The sequence below is a fragment of the Mastigoproctus giganteus genome, chromosome 4, assembly GCF_048544385.1.
Source record: "Mastigoproctus giganteus isolate SK-2022 chromosome 4, ASM4854438v1, whole genome shotgun sequence".
NCBI classification, from domain to species: Eukaryota; Metazoa; Arthropoda; class Arachnida; order Uropygi; family Thelyphonidae; genus Mastigoproctus; species Mastigoproctus giganteus.
Window position 1 is genome coordinate 192225528 of NC_143578.1, and position 19894 is coordinate 192245421.

The 19894-nt window shown below is 37.8% G+C and overlaps 1 protein-coding gene across 1 annotated transcript in view; it reads left to right on the forward strand.

The window, feature by feature from the left end:
• The window catches only part of Ge-1 (Enhancer of mRNA-decapping protein 4 homolog Ge-1), a 527075-nt gene that overhangs the window by 326471 nt on the left and 180710 nt on the right, over positions 1-19894 (forward strand). The window contains exon 19 of the mRNA XM_090372439.1: positions 13105-13322. Coding sequence (XP_090228565.1) covers positions 13105-13322 — 218 coding nt within the window. The remainder of the gene's footprint in view (positions 1-13104; positions 13323-19894) is intronic.

Sequence of the window (19894 nt, forward strand, 5' to 3'; positions counted from 1 at the left end):
GACAGATTGTTCATTTACCTACCAGAATACCAGACAATCCTAACCACACAGCCAACATGTTTGATCTTTTTCTCACAAACAACCCTTCTGACTACATGGTCAAGGTGAGTGGTCCTCTAGGCATCCCAGATCACAACCTGGTGATGGTCTCTTCTCCAATGGAGCCTTTCTCTTGTGGCCATTCCCAACCTCGTGCTGTTTGACCTTACAAGAATGCAAAATGGGATTATTTGCGTGATTTATATTTCTTGGTCAGATTACTGTTTGAAAACTTATGAAGTCAACATTTGCTCAGATCGTGTCAGTGAAATTATTCTTGTAGGGATGGAATCCTTTATTCCGTATTCCGCCTTAAAATCTCATTCTTGATCTAAAACTTTGGTTTTCCAAAAAATGTGCTAAGGCTGTTAAAGAGAAGAATGTTGCATATTGTAATTGGCTTGTTTCCAAACCTTCAATTTCATTTTCTGCCTACACCAAAACTCACAACAATTGTAAAGCAGTTATTAATGAGTCCAAATTGGATTTCGAACAGGGTAAGAGTAGAAAACTTGCTTCTTGTCCAAATGGTAGCTGAGCATTCTGGTCTCTTGCCAAAGCTATTTACCAAAACTTTTGTCCATCTCTTTTCCCACCTCTGTCAAAACCATATAGTTCTATTGCCACTTCACCCAAGGATAAAGCTGACTTGCTAGTGTCCTAGTTTTCTTCCAACTTGTGTATTGTCGAGCTTTGTAAACCACCTCCCGGCCATTTCCAGTACGCTTCATTCGATGCCTCCTGTGGTCTTCCCTGAAAAGGATATCAGAAGGATTTTGACGAATCTAGATGCTAAGGAAGACCCAGGTCCTGATGGTATTTCTCCACTTGTTCTCAAAGCAGAGTAAGTTCTGCTCCTGAACTTACTCTTCTTCTGTGTTGCCTTTTTTTTCACTTTCATATTCCAAAGGTGTGTTTTGTTTTTTTTTTTTTTTTTTTTTTCCTGCTTCGAAATTTGCTCATATCCAGACAGTTCTTAAAAGGTTGACAAATCCCTCCCATCCAGTTATCGTCCCATTGCAATTACTTCTACTCTTTCTAAAGTAATGGAGAAATCTATTAACTGCCAACTCTTAAACCCTCTAGAAACCTTCCATCTGATCAACGATCGCCAGTATGGATTCCATTATTGTCGATTCACTGGTGATATTCTGGCTTATGTTACCCATCTGTGAACAAATTCAATGGAACAGTTTGGTGAAACTCATGCAGTTGCTTTTGACGTTTCAAAGGCTTTTGATCGTGTTTGGCATAGAGTTCTTCTGAATAAGCTTCCATCTTATGGTTTGCCAACTGTTTTTTATAATTGGGTATCCAGTTTTCTCACTGACCACTCACTTCAAGTGATGGTAGATTGTACTCTGTCTTCTAACTTCTCCGCTGGTGTTCCCCAAGGTTCAGTTCTTTCTCCCACTCTTTTCCTTTTCTATATTAATGAACTTCCACTGACTGGAAATCCTATCCATAGTTTTGCTGATGATAGCACATTGCATTCCACCTTCCAGTTTGAGAAACCTTGCCCTGCACAAACAGCTTCAACTTCTTGAATATCCATTACCAATTTCTTAAATGCTGATCTCTGGGTAATTCAGTGTGGAAAAGGTAACGTAGTTGATTTCAATCCTTAAACTTAGTACTGTCTTATATCGTCTACTCCTATGCTCATCTTTGATGACACTGATTTCTAGGGAAGATCATTTATCTTGGGGATTATCCTGACTTCTAATGTCTTGTAACATAAGCACATTACATATATTGCTTCCTCAGCATCTAAAAAACTTGGTTTTTCTCTTTAGCTCCCAGCATTACTTTTCTTCCAAGCAGCTGTCTACTTGTGTACAAATCGCAAATTGCCCTACCATGGAATATTGTTCCCACCTCTGGGGAGGTGCTCCCAAAACCTCTGTGAGACTTCTAGATTCCATTCAAAAGAGGATAGTTAGGTTAATTAATGACTCATCTCTAACAAAGACTTTCTGTGTCATAGACGTTCTGTTTCTGCTGTATGCCTTTTCTATAGATACTTCCATGGGCACTGTTCTCCTGAATTGGCTTCTTTAATTCCTGCTGTCTTTTTCAAAGCAGTCTGAACACGTGCCTCAACCAGTCAACATCCTTTTACTGTCCAACTTCAAACTCACAGAACAAACTTTTCTGCTCCCTCATTTATTCATTCAACTTCTATTTTCTGGAACCACCTTCCTTCATATGTATTTCCTGAAAATTAAAATCTGCAGAAGTTCAAGTCTAATGTCAAATGACATCTTTCATCTTCTCAATCTCCTACCCATGTGCAATGCTAAGTACTATAGGTTCTAATACCTCTCGTGTTTGGAGTTTTCATAGCCCTTCCCAGATATGGGGAGTGAGGGGGGGGGGGAGAGAGAGAAGAGAGAGAGAGAGAGAGAGAGAGAGAGAGAGAGAGAGAGAGAGAGAGAGAGAGAGAGAGACAATTCATTCAAGTCTGCTTCCATTCTATTTTTTACTTTTTTTCTAATACTGCTGTTTTGTAGTTTTTCTTTCATTTTGTGTTAAATTATATGTATTTCCCCCCCCCCCTCCCTATTCATTCTCTTTCTCACATCAGGGGAGGAATGCAATGGTGTGTATTGTTAATAAGCATACTGATATCTAGGTTTATGACAGTATTATCTGTAAGTACTTGGTTAGTAAATACTTATATCTAATAGTATGTGTTTTGTGTTCTTTCATTCATTCTTCTGGCATCATTCAGCTCATTTATTAAGTTCTTTCTTTTTGCAGTGCAGTCCTCGGCTGCATTACTGCAAGCTAGGGAGAACTACAGTGTGCGTGTTGGTGTTGTTAATATATAGATCATATTGTGTTGGTTTATTATCTTAAGCTAAATAAATTATTTTTAACTGTGTATTCATTCAGCCAATTACATTCATTCATTCACTCACTCACATTTACAACAACACTCATTCACTCTGTCTTGCTCCCTTACTGTGTCTCTCTCTTTCACCAAAATTAACATTCATTCTGTTTCAACACAATTACTATTTCATTCTATCATTCAGTGCCCAGCCCATTCACCCAATCTTCCCTCTCTTTCATCCATTTCTTTCTTCTTTCGTTCTACATTGCATCCCTTTGCTACTAGTTAACTAATATTTTTCAGCTAAGCAGCTTCCCTGGTTGCCTGTCGTCTCCCTCACCTGCATATTTACTTATTAAGTTAGGGGCACCCAGATCCCCTACTCTGGCAGGGTAATCCTGGGGGAGGGTTCCTGGTCAATCTGGTTTGTCACATTTAGGTATCTGTCAGGGTGCTGATACAACTATCCTGTCAGTTTAAATGTCATCATATGGGTGGTGTGGTGGGAGACATGGCCATCTGGCTGTTGATTATTGTTCGGCTTCTGAGTGGGCTGGATTGTGCCTGTCTTTGGGTATTCCTTTGCGTTTCAAATATGTTTTTTGTGAATTTTGTGAAAGCTTTATTTTTCTCTTCTCTTATGAATAAGTGTTCTTGTCCTGTGGGGCAGGGTCCAATTTCTGCTATTAATTGGGTTCTAGGGATGTCATAAAGACTGTGTGTGTGTGTGTGTGTGTGTAGGTTGATTTTGCCTTTAGGAATCTGTGACCGGCTAATATAAAGGTTGTGAAGAGTCCAGGGGCATACCACGTTCGTGGTTTCAGGCTAACCATTGCCAGTTGTGGCAGAAAACCTCTGGTAACCAGACCTCTGGTTTCCTCTTCCCAATTTGTTTGCCATTGTTTGTGGAGTTTTATGGCTATTCTTTTTCTTTCAGCCTTGATGTTGTTGGCTATATAAGGGCTATCACCAGAAATTCTGTGGTTGTCCTTTTTAAGTCTGTAGTAGTACAGTAGACTGTTGAAATAACGGCACCCCTAATAATGGAACGTTAGAGCTAACGCACATTGAAATCAGATGTTTACATACAGCGCAGATGTCTTGCAGTGTCAAAAAAATAAAATGGAAAGTCGTGTGATTACTGTATTTGTTTATGCTCGCCATTTTGAAAGTGAATTCTGTACTGGTATCACGAATTATACTGCTGTTTTACACTTATTTTAAGTTAAAAACCCCTCATTATCTCCCCTAAAGTTATTAAACCTCATACAGAGAAGACAAGAAGAACAGTATTAAAGCTTAGGGCCACCCGGAATTTAATTCACATACCTATTTGGTTTGTTGTGGCATGTGTATTGTGTCTGTAAATTGCAGTGTTCTCTGGTCGATTTGCCTGTTTTGCTTGATGAAAAACCTGTTTCTGAGAGGGGGGGGGGGCGAAACCTTGCTTTCTACTCTTGAGACCAACTATCTCAGCCAGAGTGAAAAGAACTCATAAGTTCCTCACGTCATCTACGGGATTCAAACCCGTGCCTTTTTTCACCCAGGTATGGGGAGGACGATGACGATATTGCTGTGCTGTCTGTGCAGACTAAACTTGATATGATAAAGAAAATAGAACGGGGCGTAAGCAGGAGTGTATTAATGGCAGAATATAACATTGGATCATCAACATGTTTGCTTTTTATCTGCAGTTAATAAAATTGCATAATTAATCTCTCTATTTCTTATTTAACCTCATTATTTCTGCATTAACAATATAAAAAAAAAGAATAAACTTTCTAGATAATCAAAATAACAGCATCTTGAACCCCCAAAGGTGCCGTTATTCTGAAAGTCTATTGTATAAGCTTCTTTTGGCTACTTCCAAGTAAAATGGGAGAGTGCTAGCCGGCACCTTTCAGTGCTTGTGTGCCTACAGTGCAACGTGCTCTGTGAGAAGTATTGTCTGTATCGTTTCAAGTTCATTCTTGTTTTTGACTATGGCCATACACATGAACCGTCCTCCAGCTCCATAGGTGATGACAGCAAGAACACAGTTCAGTTTTTACTGGGTCCTTCTTTTGAGTCTCCAGTTAGCCGGCCTGATCCTGGCAGTCATTCCCACGTAGTTTCTTACTTCTTTTGCCAAGTATGCCAAATGGGGATAAAAAGTTAATTTTGTGTCAAAAATAGTCAGAACTAAAATACCTAGGGGAGGGGTATTTTAGTTCTGATACCATTTTTTACGGTTTTTACGGATGACTCTAACAGCATCCCTAAAAAATCAATCAATTCCATCACCTTACCAAGAAGGAATCGACTTGACTTTCTTTGGAGTGGGAGAATAACTGTGTTTCAGTGGGAACACAGTGATGATTTGGAGTGCTCCTTTGTCTCTGGTTAAAAGTGATGGACCCTATATCTTATCCATGATCACAAAACTTGCAAGGAAATTTGCTGAATCTGCTAGAAAATTATTCATGTTTACTTGATTCCAAAAGTTCTGATCTTCTGTCAACAAGTGGAACCCATCATACCGACACAATTTTCATAGCCAGAACCTCTGTTATTATGTGGTATACACATTCAGTTGAGATGCCCAAGATTCTTGCAGTGTACCAAACTGTCACTCATCACCAGGTCCTCCACAGGTTATCTTACAGGCTATCTGGATATCTTACAGGCTCTCCCTCCTTCCCTTGTTTAAATTCTGCTGCTCACTTCTTAACTATGGAATAGAAAGGGCATCCTCCCCCAGTGTTGTAAATAACATATTCTCATGAATTGTCTTTGACATCAGTCCTGTTTTTTCAAATACGGATGACTGCACAGTGATTGATTTTGGCCCTCTTTCCTTATTTGTGCAACTTTGCTGACTTCAGGACTTGTAATTAAAAAAAAAAAAAAAAAAGTTATTGAAACTGCATGGAACTTGGTAGGTTACTATTTGAAGTGTTCACATTAAGTACAGAAATTTTTAACACTGTACCCTTTCACACTCAGGCCATGAATGTTTAAAATGCCCTTCATAACCAACCCATCTTTTTTTTTTTTGTGTGTGAAATTGACATTGTACTAAGGATGACAATTCAGCTATATCGTTATTTATTATTTTAATATTATTAACATTTGTTCTACTATTATTAATCAGTATTAAATTTCTCTTGATCATAATTTATCTATTAATTACTTAAAGGCTGTTAAAGTCAAAATGAATATTTAAATAAGGAACACAGAATAATTTAATTACCAACGTTTTCCTGTTTTACTGTCTTTACAGTCACTGAAGAAGTGCACAGGAAGTACAGTGAAATGTGTAAGAATTATCTGTATTCCTTAAAGAAATTACAGACAAACTTAAACTTTGCTCTATGCAGGTTGAAATGCTAGAATTTTTACTCAAATAAACAAACTTTCTCCAAATAAACACGACCAGTATATGTGAAAGTTGCTAAATTTTTAGCTTTGGCCAATTTGTTTTTAGTCGATAGTTTTAAGACAAATGGATACATCTATAGGTACTTCTGGTGTTTTGTCATTTCATTTCTTAGCAGACCTTCTCTTCCCTACAAGGAAGTTTTGATCAAAAGTTATTTTATGGAGTTCTGAAATTTGCCTAGAATATGTATTTCTATTAAAGTATAAACTTATTGAAATTCATACTCACACCCACATGTTCACATAACTCATTTGTATGTGGCTGTCCGAATGATTGCTGTGTAATATTGATTTGCTGTTTTTCAAATTCTACTGATTTCATTCTGAATTTTGTTGTTTTAATTTTGCATAATGTTAATGTAACTTGGTTAGTGTTTTTTGGCAGAGGATATAATGCTATTATTTGTATACTGAACAGCAACTTTATTGGTACACCTACCCTTGAAAATGAAGTGCTCCTTCATACCATGTGACATAAAGTAAATGGAGAGATATATAGGGATGATGTATGTGAGCAAGACAAAAAATATTTAAGACTTTTAACATGGCATAGTAGTTAGTGTCAGATGTGTTGGTATGAGTATCTTGTAACCTGCAGCAATGCTGTATTTTTCACATACAACTCTGTCTTGGGTGTAGCAAGATTGATCCAATAGCCAAATAACATGCAGCCAATGGTGACCCTGTGGTCAAAAACAGCTCATTGACGTGAGAGGGCAACAAAGGCTGGTGTGAGTTGTGCGGAGTTGCACAAAAGCTGCAATCAGCCAAATAACAGCCCAGTATAGCAGTGATAATCAGAGTCATTTGATGCACAACTGTCTTACCTTGTCGACAACTGAACTGTGCACTCCTGTCACCAAAACACAAGAAGGTACAGTTACAGTGGACTTAGAACACTAACGATTGAATATTTATTCAATCATTAGTGTTCTAAGTCCACTGTAACTGTACATCCTTTTTCATGCTGGCTTTTTCAATTGGTGACATCCTTTTTCATGCTGATGATGATGAGAGTAATGGTAGGACCAAAATATAGCAAAAAGAGTACTAGTCTATGGGCCTTTTCTGCCAGATATGAACATTAAGTATAGAAATATTGAGGCTGATTTGAGAAGTTTTTTCATAGTATATATTGAGCTCCCTCTTGGTACCAATGGAGCATGGCTACAGTGTGTCCATCGGCAAATGGGTTCTTTCAACAGAATATTGTGCCATGCCAACTAGAATTGTGCAGAATTGTTTCCCAGAAAAAGAGTGAATTCACATACTGCAGTGGCCTGTGGGATGAACTGAAGTGAGTTCTTTGGAATGGAGATCCCCACCCATCCAATTTGCAACATCTGAGGGAAGCAATTGAAAAATTGAGTTACCATGCATCAGCATCATTGTGGCATACTTTCAACACCTTATTGAGTCCATCCCACAATCCACTCAACTCCTTGTTGAGTGGATAGTGGGCTCTTTTGAAGGAAAGGGGACCTACTTACTTATTAGGAAGGTGTAACAAACAAAGTGGCTTCTCAGTATATGCATGTACAGTGAGCCCTTGATATTCATGGGGTGATACATTCCTGGTAATCACTACACATATCAGAAGGTAACAAAGTCTCCAGATAAAAAAAAGTTCTTGTGATGTTCTTAAAAAATTTTAAGAACATTTGCTTTATCTTGCATTGCAAATCCCTAAGTTTCCTTGTAAGAACCATATGAGCCTCAAAGTGTTCATTTAACTGGAATTTCAGAACACAAGGTCAGTTTGGAGTAAGCTTAGAAATAGTAGAAGAGATACTACTCTTCATGACTGTTGATATCATCTGCCTTAAGTCACAGTAACCATCTATACTCTGTGCCATTCCCAGTTGTGGAATTCATGAATCATACACACACCAAAGGTGTGTACCTCATGGGTGCCTAGTTCACAAACTGTTATCCAGAATTCTCATCTATGGCATACAACTGGAAAACAGCATAGATTCCTTAATCTGATTGGTGCTCATCATATTTACTGTCATCTTGTCAATTACTAATTTCAATAGTGTGAAAACAAGCTCAGACCATTGTCAGATCTTCCACAGGATGTTATCACAGTGCATGAATCTATCAATTGACACCTTCACCAGATAGCTCTTAACTGCCATCTACAATAATGCAACCAAAATAGTGAAAAAAGTGAAAATCAGTATATGGTGGATTGCTGAACTGCATAAACTTCTACTCACATTGGAAGGTATTCCAGTACGCACATAAATAAACTTCTACTCACATTGGAAGGTATTCCAGTACGCACATAAATAAACTTCTACTCACATTGGAAGGTATTCCAGTACTCACATAAATAAACTTCTACTCACATTGGAAGGTATTCCAGTACTCACATAAATAAACTTCTACTCACATTGGAAGGTATTCCAGTACTCACATAAATAAACTTCTACTCACATTGGAAGGTATTCCAGTACTCACATAAATAAACTTCTACTCACGTTGGAAGGTATTCCAGTGTGCTCTTCAATAGGAATAAAAGAAGGAATTAGTACTGCCATTAGTAAGCATATAGATAACGACTCAGGACAGGACACTCCCCCAACCGTTCTATCTAACTAAGCCCCCAGACACTGCAGATTGACTTTACCTTCAAGGATGGCCCATGGCAATGGAGATTGCAACCTTTCCAAAACTTGACCACTCTTCCAAGGTACTAGCAGCACCTCCTTCTCTAAACTGTAGGCGCATTATAGCCTTAGTAGCTAATGCGCCAATAAAACCAACCAACCAATCTAAACTGTAGTTTAACAATGCTCTCATTGCTTTTCCTACTTCAAGCACAGTCTGTGTAAATAATATCTCACACTATGATTAAATGCCTGAGTGCATATATAATAGACCTACTACTTTTAATATGTAAAATACCTCCATGATCATTTGCTTGTTCCTCCACAATGGAACAAGTACAGTATAGAGTCATTTGCCAAAAATTTTCAAGTTAATACCCTATCCATTTCAGGCTAATTGCATACACCTCCAGCCTTCTTAAGGTTATGGAAAAAGCCCTTCTGCAAATCATCTCCAAACAAATACTCTCAAAAGATGGTTTTCATGTTCATTATGCAATTCCAGGTCCACCACTCTGGATCTAGTTGCCACTGCTAATTGTAAATTCATGCTTTAAAACAAAAGGAAGGTATGTTAATGTATGCTGACATAAATGTGGCCTCTGATGCAACTCATCTCCTACTTCATGGTTACTGTTATAAACAAATTGTCATTTCATAATTGGCGCCTCCATAGCCAGGTGGGAAGGAGCAGCAGTGCGTAGCACACGCTTCTTGATTAGACAGGGGTTCCAGCCCGTCACCACCAAATATGGAGGATGCGGAAAGGTCAGGGAATGACCACCGCATATCCCGGAGCAATATGGCCCTAGTTGCTAATGGTCCTAAAAACCAAAATAACTAACTAACTCATTTCGTAATCATTGGTTGAAACAAACTATAGAAACATATGAAACAAACATGCTCTTCCAGTCACTCAATGCAAATCTACATAAGCTGTAAAAAATAGGAAGTAACTCTTAGCCATAATTATGAGAGATTCCTTGGAGGTTCCCATGGACTGGAGGTGTGTAAATGTATCACTAATTCACAAAGGGAGGTCATCTGACCAATTTGATTGGATACTATGATGTGGTCGGTCACAAAGGAACTGAATGCCAAAAATAATTTTGATATCATATACTTGGATTTCAGGAAAGCTTTTCATACTGTTGCTCATGGAAGACTGCTGTACAAATTGGAGAGATATGGCATTGAGGGTAAGTTGCTACAATGGATAAAGGGATGGTTGAGTGGGAGATGACAGAGAGTGGTAATCACTGGACACTGCTCTTCGTGGAAAAATGTTATTACTGGACCAGGGTTTGGTGTTGGGCCCATTGTTGTTTTGTATATTTATCAATGATATTGATGAAGGTATATCAGGTTTAAAGTCCACGTTTGCAGATGATGCAAAGGTTGACAAGGTTGTTAACGACAGTAAAGAGTATGCTACTTCAACTGAATCTAGATAAGTTGGGCAAATGGGCTGAAAAGTGGCAACTGAAGTTTAACATTGAAAAATGCAAGGTACTGCATATGGGTAGCAATAATCGAAGAGAAACATGCCAACTGTGTGGTACTACACTCAAAGAAGTGGAGAGCGAAAAAGACCTGGGGATAATTGTGCAGTCGAATATGAAGTTCACTTAACGGTGCAGATGGGTTGCCAGGGCAGGTCATGGAATCTTTTCAATGATGAATTTTGCTAGCAGAGACAGGGAGGTGATTATCCCGTTATACAAGGCAATGGTCAGGCCACACCTAGAGTACTGTTTACAGGTCTGGTGGCCTCATTTTAAGAAGGATGTAGAGCTGTTGGAACGAGTACAAAGAAGGGCAACAAGATTGGTGAGGGGAACAAAGGAGTGCTCTTACCAAAAAAGGCTTAAGTTCTGCAAATTGCAGTGCTGGGAGAGTAGGCACCTGCGAGGTGATCTGATTGAGGTGTATAAGGCCTTGAGTGGCTTGACCAAGCTGAATGCTGATGGGATTCTTCCTCTTGCTCAGATTAAGAACCTGAGGGGGCACAGATTCAAATTGAGGAAAGACAGTTGTAGAATAGATGTGCAGAAATTTGCCTTTAGCCAGTGGGTGGTTGATTGCTGGAACAAACTTCCATCTGTTGTTGTGGAAGTTGACAGCTTAAATAAATTCAAGGCTAAACTAGAAAAACTTTTGGAGTGAATGGATGGGTGAAACAGGAAGGGTTTTTTTTGGGTGATGCTATATAAGTTTGCTTTCCTGCAAAATAAGGAAAATTTCTTATAGTTTTATGTAGGTATATAGTAGTAGTAGTAGTGGCATGTGATGCAAGAAAGCAAGTGTTATGAGCTTATGCAGCATCAGCCCAAAAAAAAAAAAAAAAAAAATCACACCATTCCCTCCAAATGCCTGTCCAATTCCTCCTTAAATTTATTTAACCTGTCAACTTCCACGACAGATAGAAGTTTGTTCCAGCAATTAACCACCAGCTGGCTAAAGGCAAATTTCCGCAAAACTATTCTTCATCTCTCTTTTCTTAATTTGAATTTATGCCCCCTTAGGTTTGTAATCTGAACAAGTGGAAGGATCCCATCAGAATTCAGTGTGCTCAACCCATTCAAGGCCTTATACACCTCAATTAGATCACCGTGCAGGTGCCTATTCTCCAGCCACTGCAATTTTCAGAACTTAAGCCTCTCTTGGTAAGAGGATCCCTTCATTCCCCTCACCAATCTTGTTGCCCTTCTCTGTACACGCTCAAGCAAATCTACATCCTTCCTAAAATGAGGCCTCCAGACCTGTACGCAGTACTCAAGGCATAGCCTGACCATTGCCTTATACAGAGGGACAATCACCTCCTTTTCCCTGCTAGCAAAATCCCTATATGTCATGGCCAAAACCCCATGACCTGCCCTGGCAACCTGTCTGCATTGCTCAGAAAACTTCATATCTGACTGCACAATTACTCCCAGGCCGTTTTTATTTTCTACCACCTTAAGTGTAGTACCATACAGTTGGTACGTTTCTCTGGGGTTACTTCTTCCCATATGCAGTACTTTGGATTTGTCAAGGTTAAACTTCAGTTGCCACCAATCAGCCCATCTGCCCATATTTTCTAGATCCTGTTGCAGTAGCACACTGCCATTACTGTCATTAACAACGCTGCCAACCTTTGTGTCAACTGCAAATTTCGACACTAAGCCTTATATACCTTCATCAATATCATTGATAAATATATTTCAAATAAGTTGTTCGTAGACCGGTACCAGACTGCAGACCACACTTTGAGGAATCCTTAATGGTTCCCAACTATTGAGATATTATGGACCCTTTCAAAAAAAAAAAAAAAAGTTTCGGGTGTGTGTGTGTGTGTGTGTGAACGAACACTGGGTTTTCAGGAAAAAAAAATTCAAAGTCTTATGTTTAAAACAACTCTACCTTTATTCTTATTTTTACATAAATATATAATAATGACTTTATCAACAATTTGCTATACATAGAATGAATAATTTGACCAGTTCCAGAGGGTCCATCTCGTGGACCCCAGTTTGGGAAACACTGAATGATAATCCCTTGTATGCCACTACTGAAATGTGCTGAAAGAGACTTTGGTTGAACTTTGGCCTTTGGCCACATGTACTCTCCCATCTGCTTAGTAGATATTGTTTCATTTTTGTTGTAGTTAACCTTTCAACTGTGCTTATACTATATTTATAATTTTAATTTTTCTTCTTTATTTTAGTTATTTATAATTTTAATTTTTTTTTTATTTTAGTTATTTATTATTTAATGTATAGTGAACAACAAAATTATGTAAACCGTAATTTTACTTTTAACATTATAGAGTTTCATCATTCACTTTTTAATCCATGGCAGCTTACCTTGATGGGATAGTGTATACCTACTTTTGGTTACAATAAAGGATTATTTTTCTCATTTCAAAAAAGTCTTGCTAGCTAAAACCTGAGACATTTTCAAAATATAAATCCCTACCAGTGCTGTAAGCAAGAGGCTTTTGAATTATATTGATGTCTTCCTTGCTGCTTTCACCTTGCTTTCTTTGATCATCAAAATCCTTTCCTCCTGCAACTCAATGACAAAATTATAAATTATAAATAAATTTACTATATTTTTACATACTAATTGGATAATTTACTTGTGTGTGTGTGTGTGTAAATTAATTGTTTCTCTTTCTTTTCCACACAACATCTACTTCCTCCTCATAAGTGTGGATCACTTTTTAGAGTCGATATTATGCTCTGTGACTTCACTAAAAGATTTACTACATTCTCAGAGGCAAGAAATCCTAACACTACAGCGGGAACTACTTGAACTGAAGCATCAGCAAAAATATATACACAGTAATTTTCAAGGTTATGAGAAGCTAGAGAATTCTTTGTGTACAAAGATGGAACATGCTGTTGCTCAACAGTTAATGTCTATAGGTATCCTTTATGTTTATAGTTGTATTTTACCTATAATTTTATTTGTAATGGGAAAAAAAAAAAAAATTAAATGTATTCATATTATAGGCTAGTAACCAATCTTAACCAGGTGATTATACTGCATTAGATTAGAAATATCACTTTTAACATTGTATAGTTTTATCATTCACATGCTATCCCCTGGTAAGTGTACCTTGATGGAATAGTGTATACCTACTTCTGGTTACAATAAAGGATTATTTTTCTCATTTCAAAAAAAGCCTTGTCAACTAGAACCTAAGACATGTCCAAAATATAAATCTTTGCCAGTGCCTTAAGCAACAGGCTTTTGGATCAAACACCACAGCAGTGGTATTGTTGTGGTGTATTTTCCAGACTTCAAAATTAATTTTTTTCTGATATTTCATTTGGATGCTAAACTATAATAGATTATTAAATTTCATATAAAAGCTTATGTAATTATGTAAAAAAAAAACAAAAAAAAACCCACTTTTGAACACTAGTGATTTTCCAAACTGGTATTTAGTAAATTGAACAACAGTGTTAAGTATACACAATGTTTGCTCTTTATTTGTAATGTAATAAGATAAATTACTGAGTTGATGACCTTTGACAACAACACCACTGTTGTGGTTTTTGAAACCTCATAATAGGAGGGATGTGGACCTGTTGGAAAAAAGTACAGAGAAAGATAGCAGTTTATTTATAGATCAAAGGGATTTTTCTTAATGGTGGGCATAATCAAGTAATATCAAATGAATGTATTTGTGATAATTGAATTATCACAAATATATTCATTTCAGTTATAACAAATCATCTGATTGTACTTGTGTATAATTCAAATGATTAGTAGTTTTAATTAGTTTGGCAAAAGGTGAAAGTGATATTATTACACATGTAATATCTAGCAGTGAATAAAGACAAAGAATACTTGAAAGAATAAAATAACCGTTTGGTTATTTTAGCCTTCTGGGTCCATTTTGTAGTTAAAAGTTGTTCATATGAACAATGACATGTTATATAGTTGAAATGACTAATATATTTTAACTTTAGTCTAAATATGCAAAACATTCTTATCTGTAGACTAGACTCTTTATACTGTATTACTAAAATAAACAAAAAGTTTATTTTATTTTTGTTTATTTTATTTATTTATTATTATTTTTTTAAATTATAAAATAGCTAAGGCTGTTTTTTATTTTGAGGCAGGCAGGATTAAACAATTTACTGCATTAGCTGCATGTAAATGCAGCTGATGCTATACTTTTTAAAAATAGTCAAGATGACTGAATAATAATGTTTTTACCAATATATTAATTCTGTATAATGTACAATATTTTTAATTCATGAATGGAGTATTGATTAGTTATGATATTGCTACACACTAAAGCTGTGAAATTTAGCTATTTTATGACAAAGATAAATAATGCTAGCCACAGAAGGAACTTTGCCTTGGTCTGATATTGCACTACTAACAAATGAAATTGCCAATGGCTAACTCTACCATTTATTTGAAAAAAATTAGACCCTTCTGTAAGTGGCAGGTTAGCCTTTTATTCCTCATATATTTCATTTTCTGATAGGGCATTCAAGGAAAGCTGATGAAGTTTGCTGATGATTTGAAGATGAGAAGGGCAGCTTAACACTTATCTTTTTGAAACATCATGGCCTGGCCATGTTTCAAAAAGACTTACTTGCATGTATGGTCTGAATTTTTCAGACCATACATCAGAGATCCTGGAGTTGCTTAAAAGCTAAGGGTAAAAGAGCTAAAAGTGATGTGGTTTAAGATGAAAAAGACTTAGATGTAACAATGCACACTGATGTGAAATTTTCCATGTATTGTAAAGAGGTGACTAGGAATGTATGTGGTGTCTACTGTCTATGATTTATAAGACCTTTGCTTATATCATTATACCTTGATACAAGATGATGGTTAGACCACATCTGGAATATTGTATTCAGTCTGGAGGCTGCACCTGAAAAAAAGGCATAACTTCTGGAGCGAGTTCAGTGAAGGGTGACCATGTTATTGATGAGTGCAAAGCCATGCACATATGAAGAATGGCTAAGAAGGTGACCAGAAATTTTGACAACTAGACAGATAAGAGAAGATCTGATTGAAGTGTGGAAGTCTGTTCTCCCTCATGGGTGAGACTATAACTTGGGGGAGCACAAATATAAAATGTGGGAATAACAATGCTGGATCTCATGCATGAAATTCAACAATGGATAGTAGGTTTTCAAATGTTGGAATAAGTTTCCTCCAATTTGGTAGAGATAGTGAGTCTAGCTAAGTTCAAAGCAGAATTGAACAGCCCCCTTCTGGGATTGGGAAATAGTATAATATTCTGTTTTGTTTGATTATTTTAATTTATATTATTACAAGATATATTTGTATCTTGTAATACACAATGCATGCCTTGTTCAGAATTGCCAGAGGATTAAAGAGAAGTAATATAAACTAGTAGGAAGAGGATGCACCATTTAATCATTAATTACTCTTCTGATGTCATCAAGAACTGTGCAAAAATATCTTCATCCATTTTATGTTAAAGAAGTGGTAACTTTTCTAAACATTTTCAACACCAAAAAAAAAGAAGGTGCACCTAAAAGCATTAATGAACTAAAAGGATTGGATGCTGATATTATTCTAAAAAGTTGAAATAACTTTGGTCAACACGTAAAATGCTGTGAAAACAAAAATATCCAATCTTGACTAATTTTATGCTGCTGAGCACGAAAATAACATGAAAATTTGTTGATTGGCTCTTGTTTTCGAATTACAGTTGGGATCTCATATTAATGAGTTACTATACATTATCAACTAATGCTCTCAGCAAAACAAATGGCAACACCACAGTTTCAGTACCACCACTCTCTTATCACGTGATTGGTAACTGTTGCCTCACTCTGCATCTTGTGATAAGCTGTTGTCGCCCAAATATGTCTTCAACTCTGTTACAGTAATCCTCGAATACAGCTGGGTACTGAGTTATTTGTTCTCCGTGAGATTTTTACTTTTTGTGCAGTATTTGTGTCATGTAAGATTAATATGCCCCGCAATTGTGTGAATAGTCCAGATGACTTCTGTTACGCATGTGGAGAAATCGCAGCTTCAAGAACGCACCCCATAACTCAAACCATAAAAAAGGCCTACTACTTGTACTTAGGTGTAAAGTAGGCAACCAGGACATTAGCATTAGTAGAGGCATTTGATGCAAGAAAGCAAGCTTATGCAGCATCAGCCAAAAAAAAAAAAAATAAAATAAAATAAATAAATAAAAAAATAACCACTTCCACTTCACCCCTCTATTCGTTCGAAATACCTGTCCAGCTGAGCCTTAAACTTATTTAGGCTATCAACTTCCACGACAAGGGATGGAAGTCTATTCCACCAACCAACCACCCGCTGGCTAAAGGCAAATTTCCTCACATCTATCCTACATCTGTCTTTTCTCAATTTGAATTTATGCCCTCTCAGGTGATTATTCTGAGCAAGAGGAAGAATCCCATCAGCATTGAGCATGCTCAAACCATTCAAGGCTTTATACACCTCTATCAGATCACCTCACTGGTGCCTAGTCCCCAGACACTGTAATTTGCAAAACTTAAGCCTTTCTTCGTAAGAGCACCCCTTTCTTCCATTCACTAATCTTGTTGCCCTTCTCTGTACTCGTTCCAGCATCTCTACATCCTTCTTGAAATGAAACCTCCAGACCTGTATACAGTACTCTAGGTGTGGCCTGACCATTGCCTTATACAAGGGAATAATCACCTCCTTATCCCTGCTAGAAAAATTCCTATATATCATCGACAATACACCATGAGCTACTCTTGCAGCTCGTCTGCACTGCTCAGAAAACTTCATATCTGCCTGCACAACCACCCCCAGGTCCCTTTCATTCTCTACCACTGTCAGGTAGTACCACAGAGTTGATACATTGCTCTGGGGTTACTGTTTCCCATATGTAGTACTTTACATTTGTCAATGTTAAACTTCATTTGGCACCTCTCAGCCCATCTGCTCAACCTTTCCAGATCCTGTTGCAGTAGCACAGTGTCAGTAGTGTCCTTGACAACCCTGCCAACCTTCGTATTGTCTGCAAACTTGGACATTAAGCTTGATATACCATTCTCAATATCATTTATAAATACAGAAAACAATAATGGACCCAACACTGAGCCCTGAGGGACTCCACTAATAACATTAGCCCACGATAAGCAGTGTCCACTGATTACCGGTCTCTGTCTTCTCCCCCTCAACCAACCCTTTATCCATAGCAGCAATTTGCCTCCAATGCCACACTGCTCCGATTTGTGCAACAGTCTTCCATGAGCAACAGTATCAAAAGCCTTTCTAAGATCCAAGTATATAATATCAAAGTTATTCCCTGCATCCAGTTCTTTTGTGGCTGCATCATAGTATCCAATCAAATTGGTCAGGCAAGACTTCCCCTTAACAAAACCATGCTGTATCTGAGCTATAACTGAAGTCTTGTCTAGATGATCCTGCAGTGCTTCTTTAACCAGTGCCTCCATTAATTTTCCAGGAACAGAAGTTAAACTAACAGGTCTATAATTACTTGTGTCGCCCTTTGATCCTCCTTTGTGAATTTGGGTCACATTTGCACATCTCCAGTCCATGGGTACTTCCCCTGAGTCCAAGGAAGCTCTCATAATTATGGCTAAGGGTTTGCTTACTTCCTTTACTGCCTCCTTTAATATAACTTGATAGATCCCATCCACCCCAGGTGCCTTTCTTGTGTTTATCTTCAACAATTTCTCCTTCACTTTACTCTCAGTTATTACAAGATTCTCTAGCTTACTTCCAGAGTTGAATACACCTCTGGCATTCCCCTCGCTGAATAACTCCTCATGTGTGAATGTCGATGCAAAATATTCATTCAGTTTGTTAGCTACCTGAGCAGGATCATCAACAGTTGACCCATCGATATCAAGTGGACCAATCTGATTCATCCCCTTCCTTCTGGAGTTTACATAAGTAAAGAACTCTTTGCTGTTTTTCTTTGCATCCCTTGCCAAAGATTTCTCGTAATCTGCCTTCGCCTGCCTAACCTCCTTTGTAACTTGGTTACAGATCAACTTGTATCTATCATAGGCTTCTGTGTCACGTGTTAATTTGTATGTATCCCATGCATTTTTCTTCTCTGCCATATGTCTCATTAGTTCATCTGACATCCACTTAGGCCTAAACCCTGAACAATATTTCTTAGTTGGTATGTAAAGCCTAGTAGCTTCCAAGATAAGTTCTTTGAATGCTTCCCATTTTGAATTGCTGTTGGTAACATCATCAGTTGGTCCCACTGTATAGAATTTAAATACTGTCTCAGTCAATCGTAGTCGCCTTTACGAAAGCAATAACCCTTCCCTTTACCCCTAATGGTAGTTACCTCTTTGAGTAAATCCCACTTCAGCACACTGTGATCACTGCCACCTAGTGGTTCATTTACCTGCAGATTTTTAATGCATGAAGAATCACTACTGATAATCAAATCAAGAGTATTACTCCCTCTAGTTGCCTCCCGAACATGCTGATGTAGAAAACAATCATCCAATAAATCCACAAAAGCCTTGCTAGTATGTGAGTGACCAGCCCCCAAATTCCAGTCAATATCTGGGAAATTAAAATCCCCCATTATAAGACTCTCTGATTTACTGGCCCACTCTATTTCCCTGTACAGTTTCTTATTATACTCATCAGAGTCATTAGGCCTATAGCACACTCCTACTCTGAATTTTGATCTCCCAATGCTTATGTCACACCAAACTGACTCGACACTGCACTGTCCAGCAATGTCGACTGGCTTCACTTCCTTGGATTTTATGTATTTCTTAACTAATAGCATAACCCCTCCTCCCTTCCTATACTGTCTATCCTTTCTGTAGACATTACTCCCTAAATTCCAGTTCTGCATTCCTTATATCTGTGTGACACCACGTCTCTGAAATCCCCACAATATCTGCCTTTGATGTTTTGAGCAATACCTCAAATTCATCAAATTTATTTACTAAACTCCTAGCTTTGGTATACACGCAAGTATACATGCACCTGTTCTTTTTCTTAGCTACCCTAACACAACCTATGTGTTTATTTGTACCCCAATGATTCCCAGCAGTCTCTGAAATATCCTGCATCTTATTTTCCAGGCTGCAGCTCATTCCAATAGAAGCAATGAAAGAATCCCTTTCACCTCTGCCAGTGGCTACTGTTAATCTATTAGTCCTTGTATCCCCCCCAATCTAGCAGTTTTCTGACCCACCTAACACTGCCTCGATAGCATCAGCAGACATTCTTGCACCCTTTCTATTTAAGTGTATCCCATTCCTGTAGAAGCAGTCTCTCCTGTTAACAAGTACAGACCAGGCTGAAAAAAATTCTACCCCTTGAGCCTTGCACAATCTTTCCAGGGCCGAATTGATCGACAGGGCTCTCATCATATACTCCCTCCTGTCGTGTCTGGGCAGAATTGCAGACACTTTCAAATTCAACCCTAATTCACGGCTTTTTTTCAACAGTGACCTGTACTTGTTAAGTAATTCCGCCGATC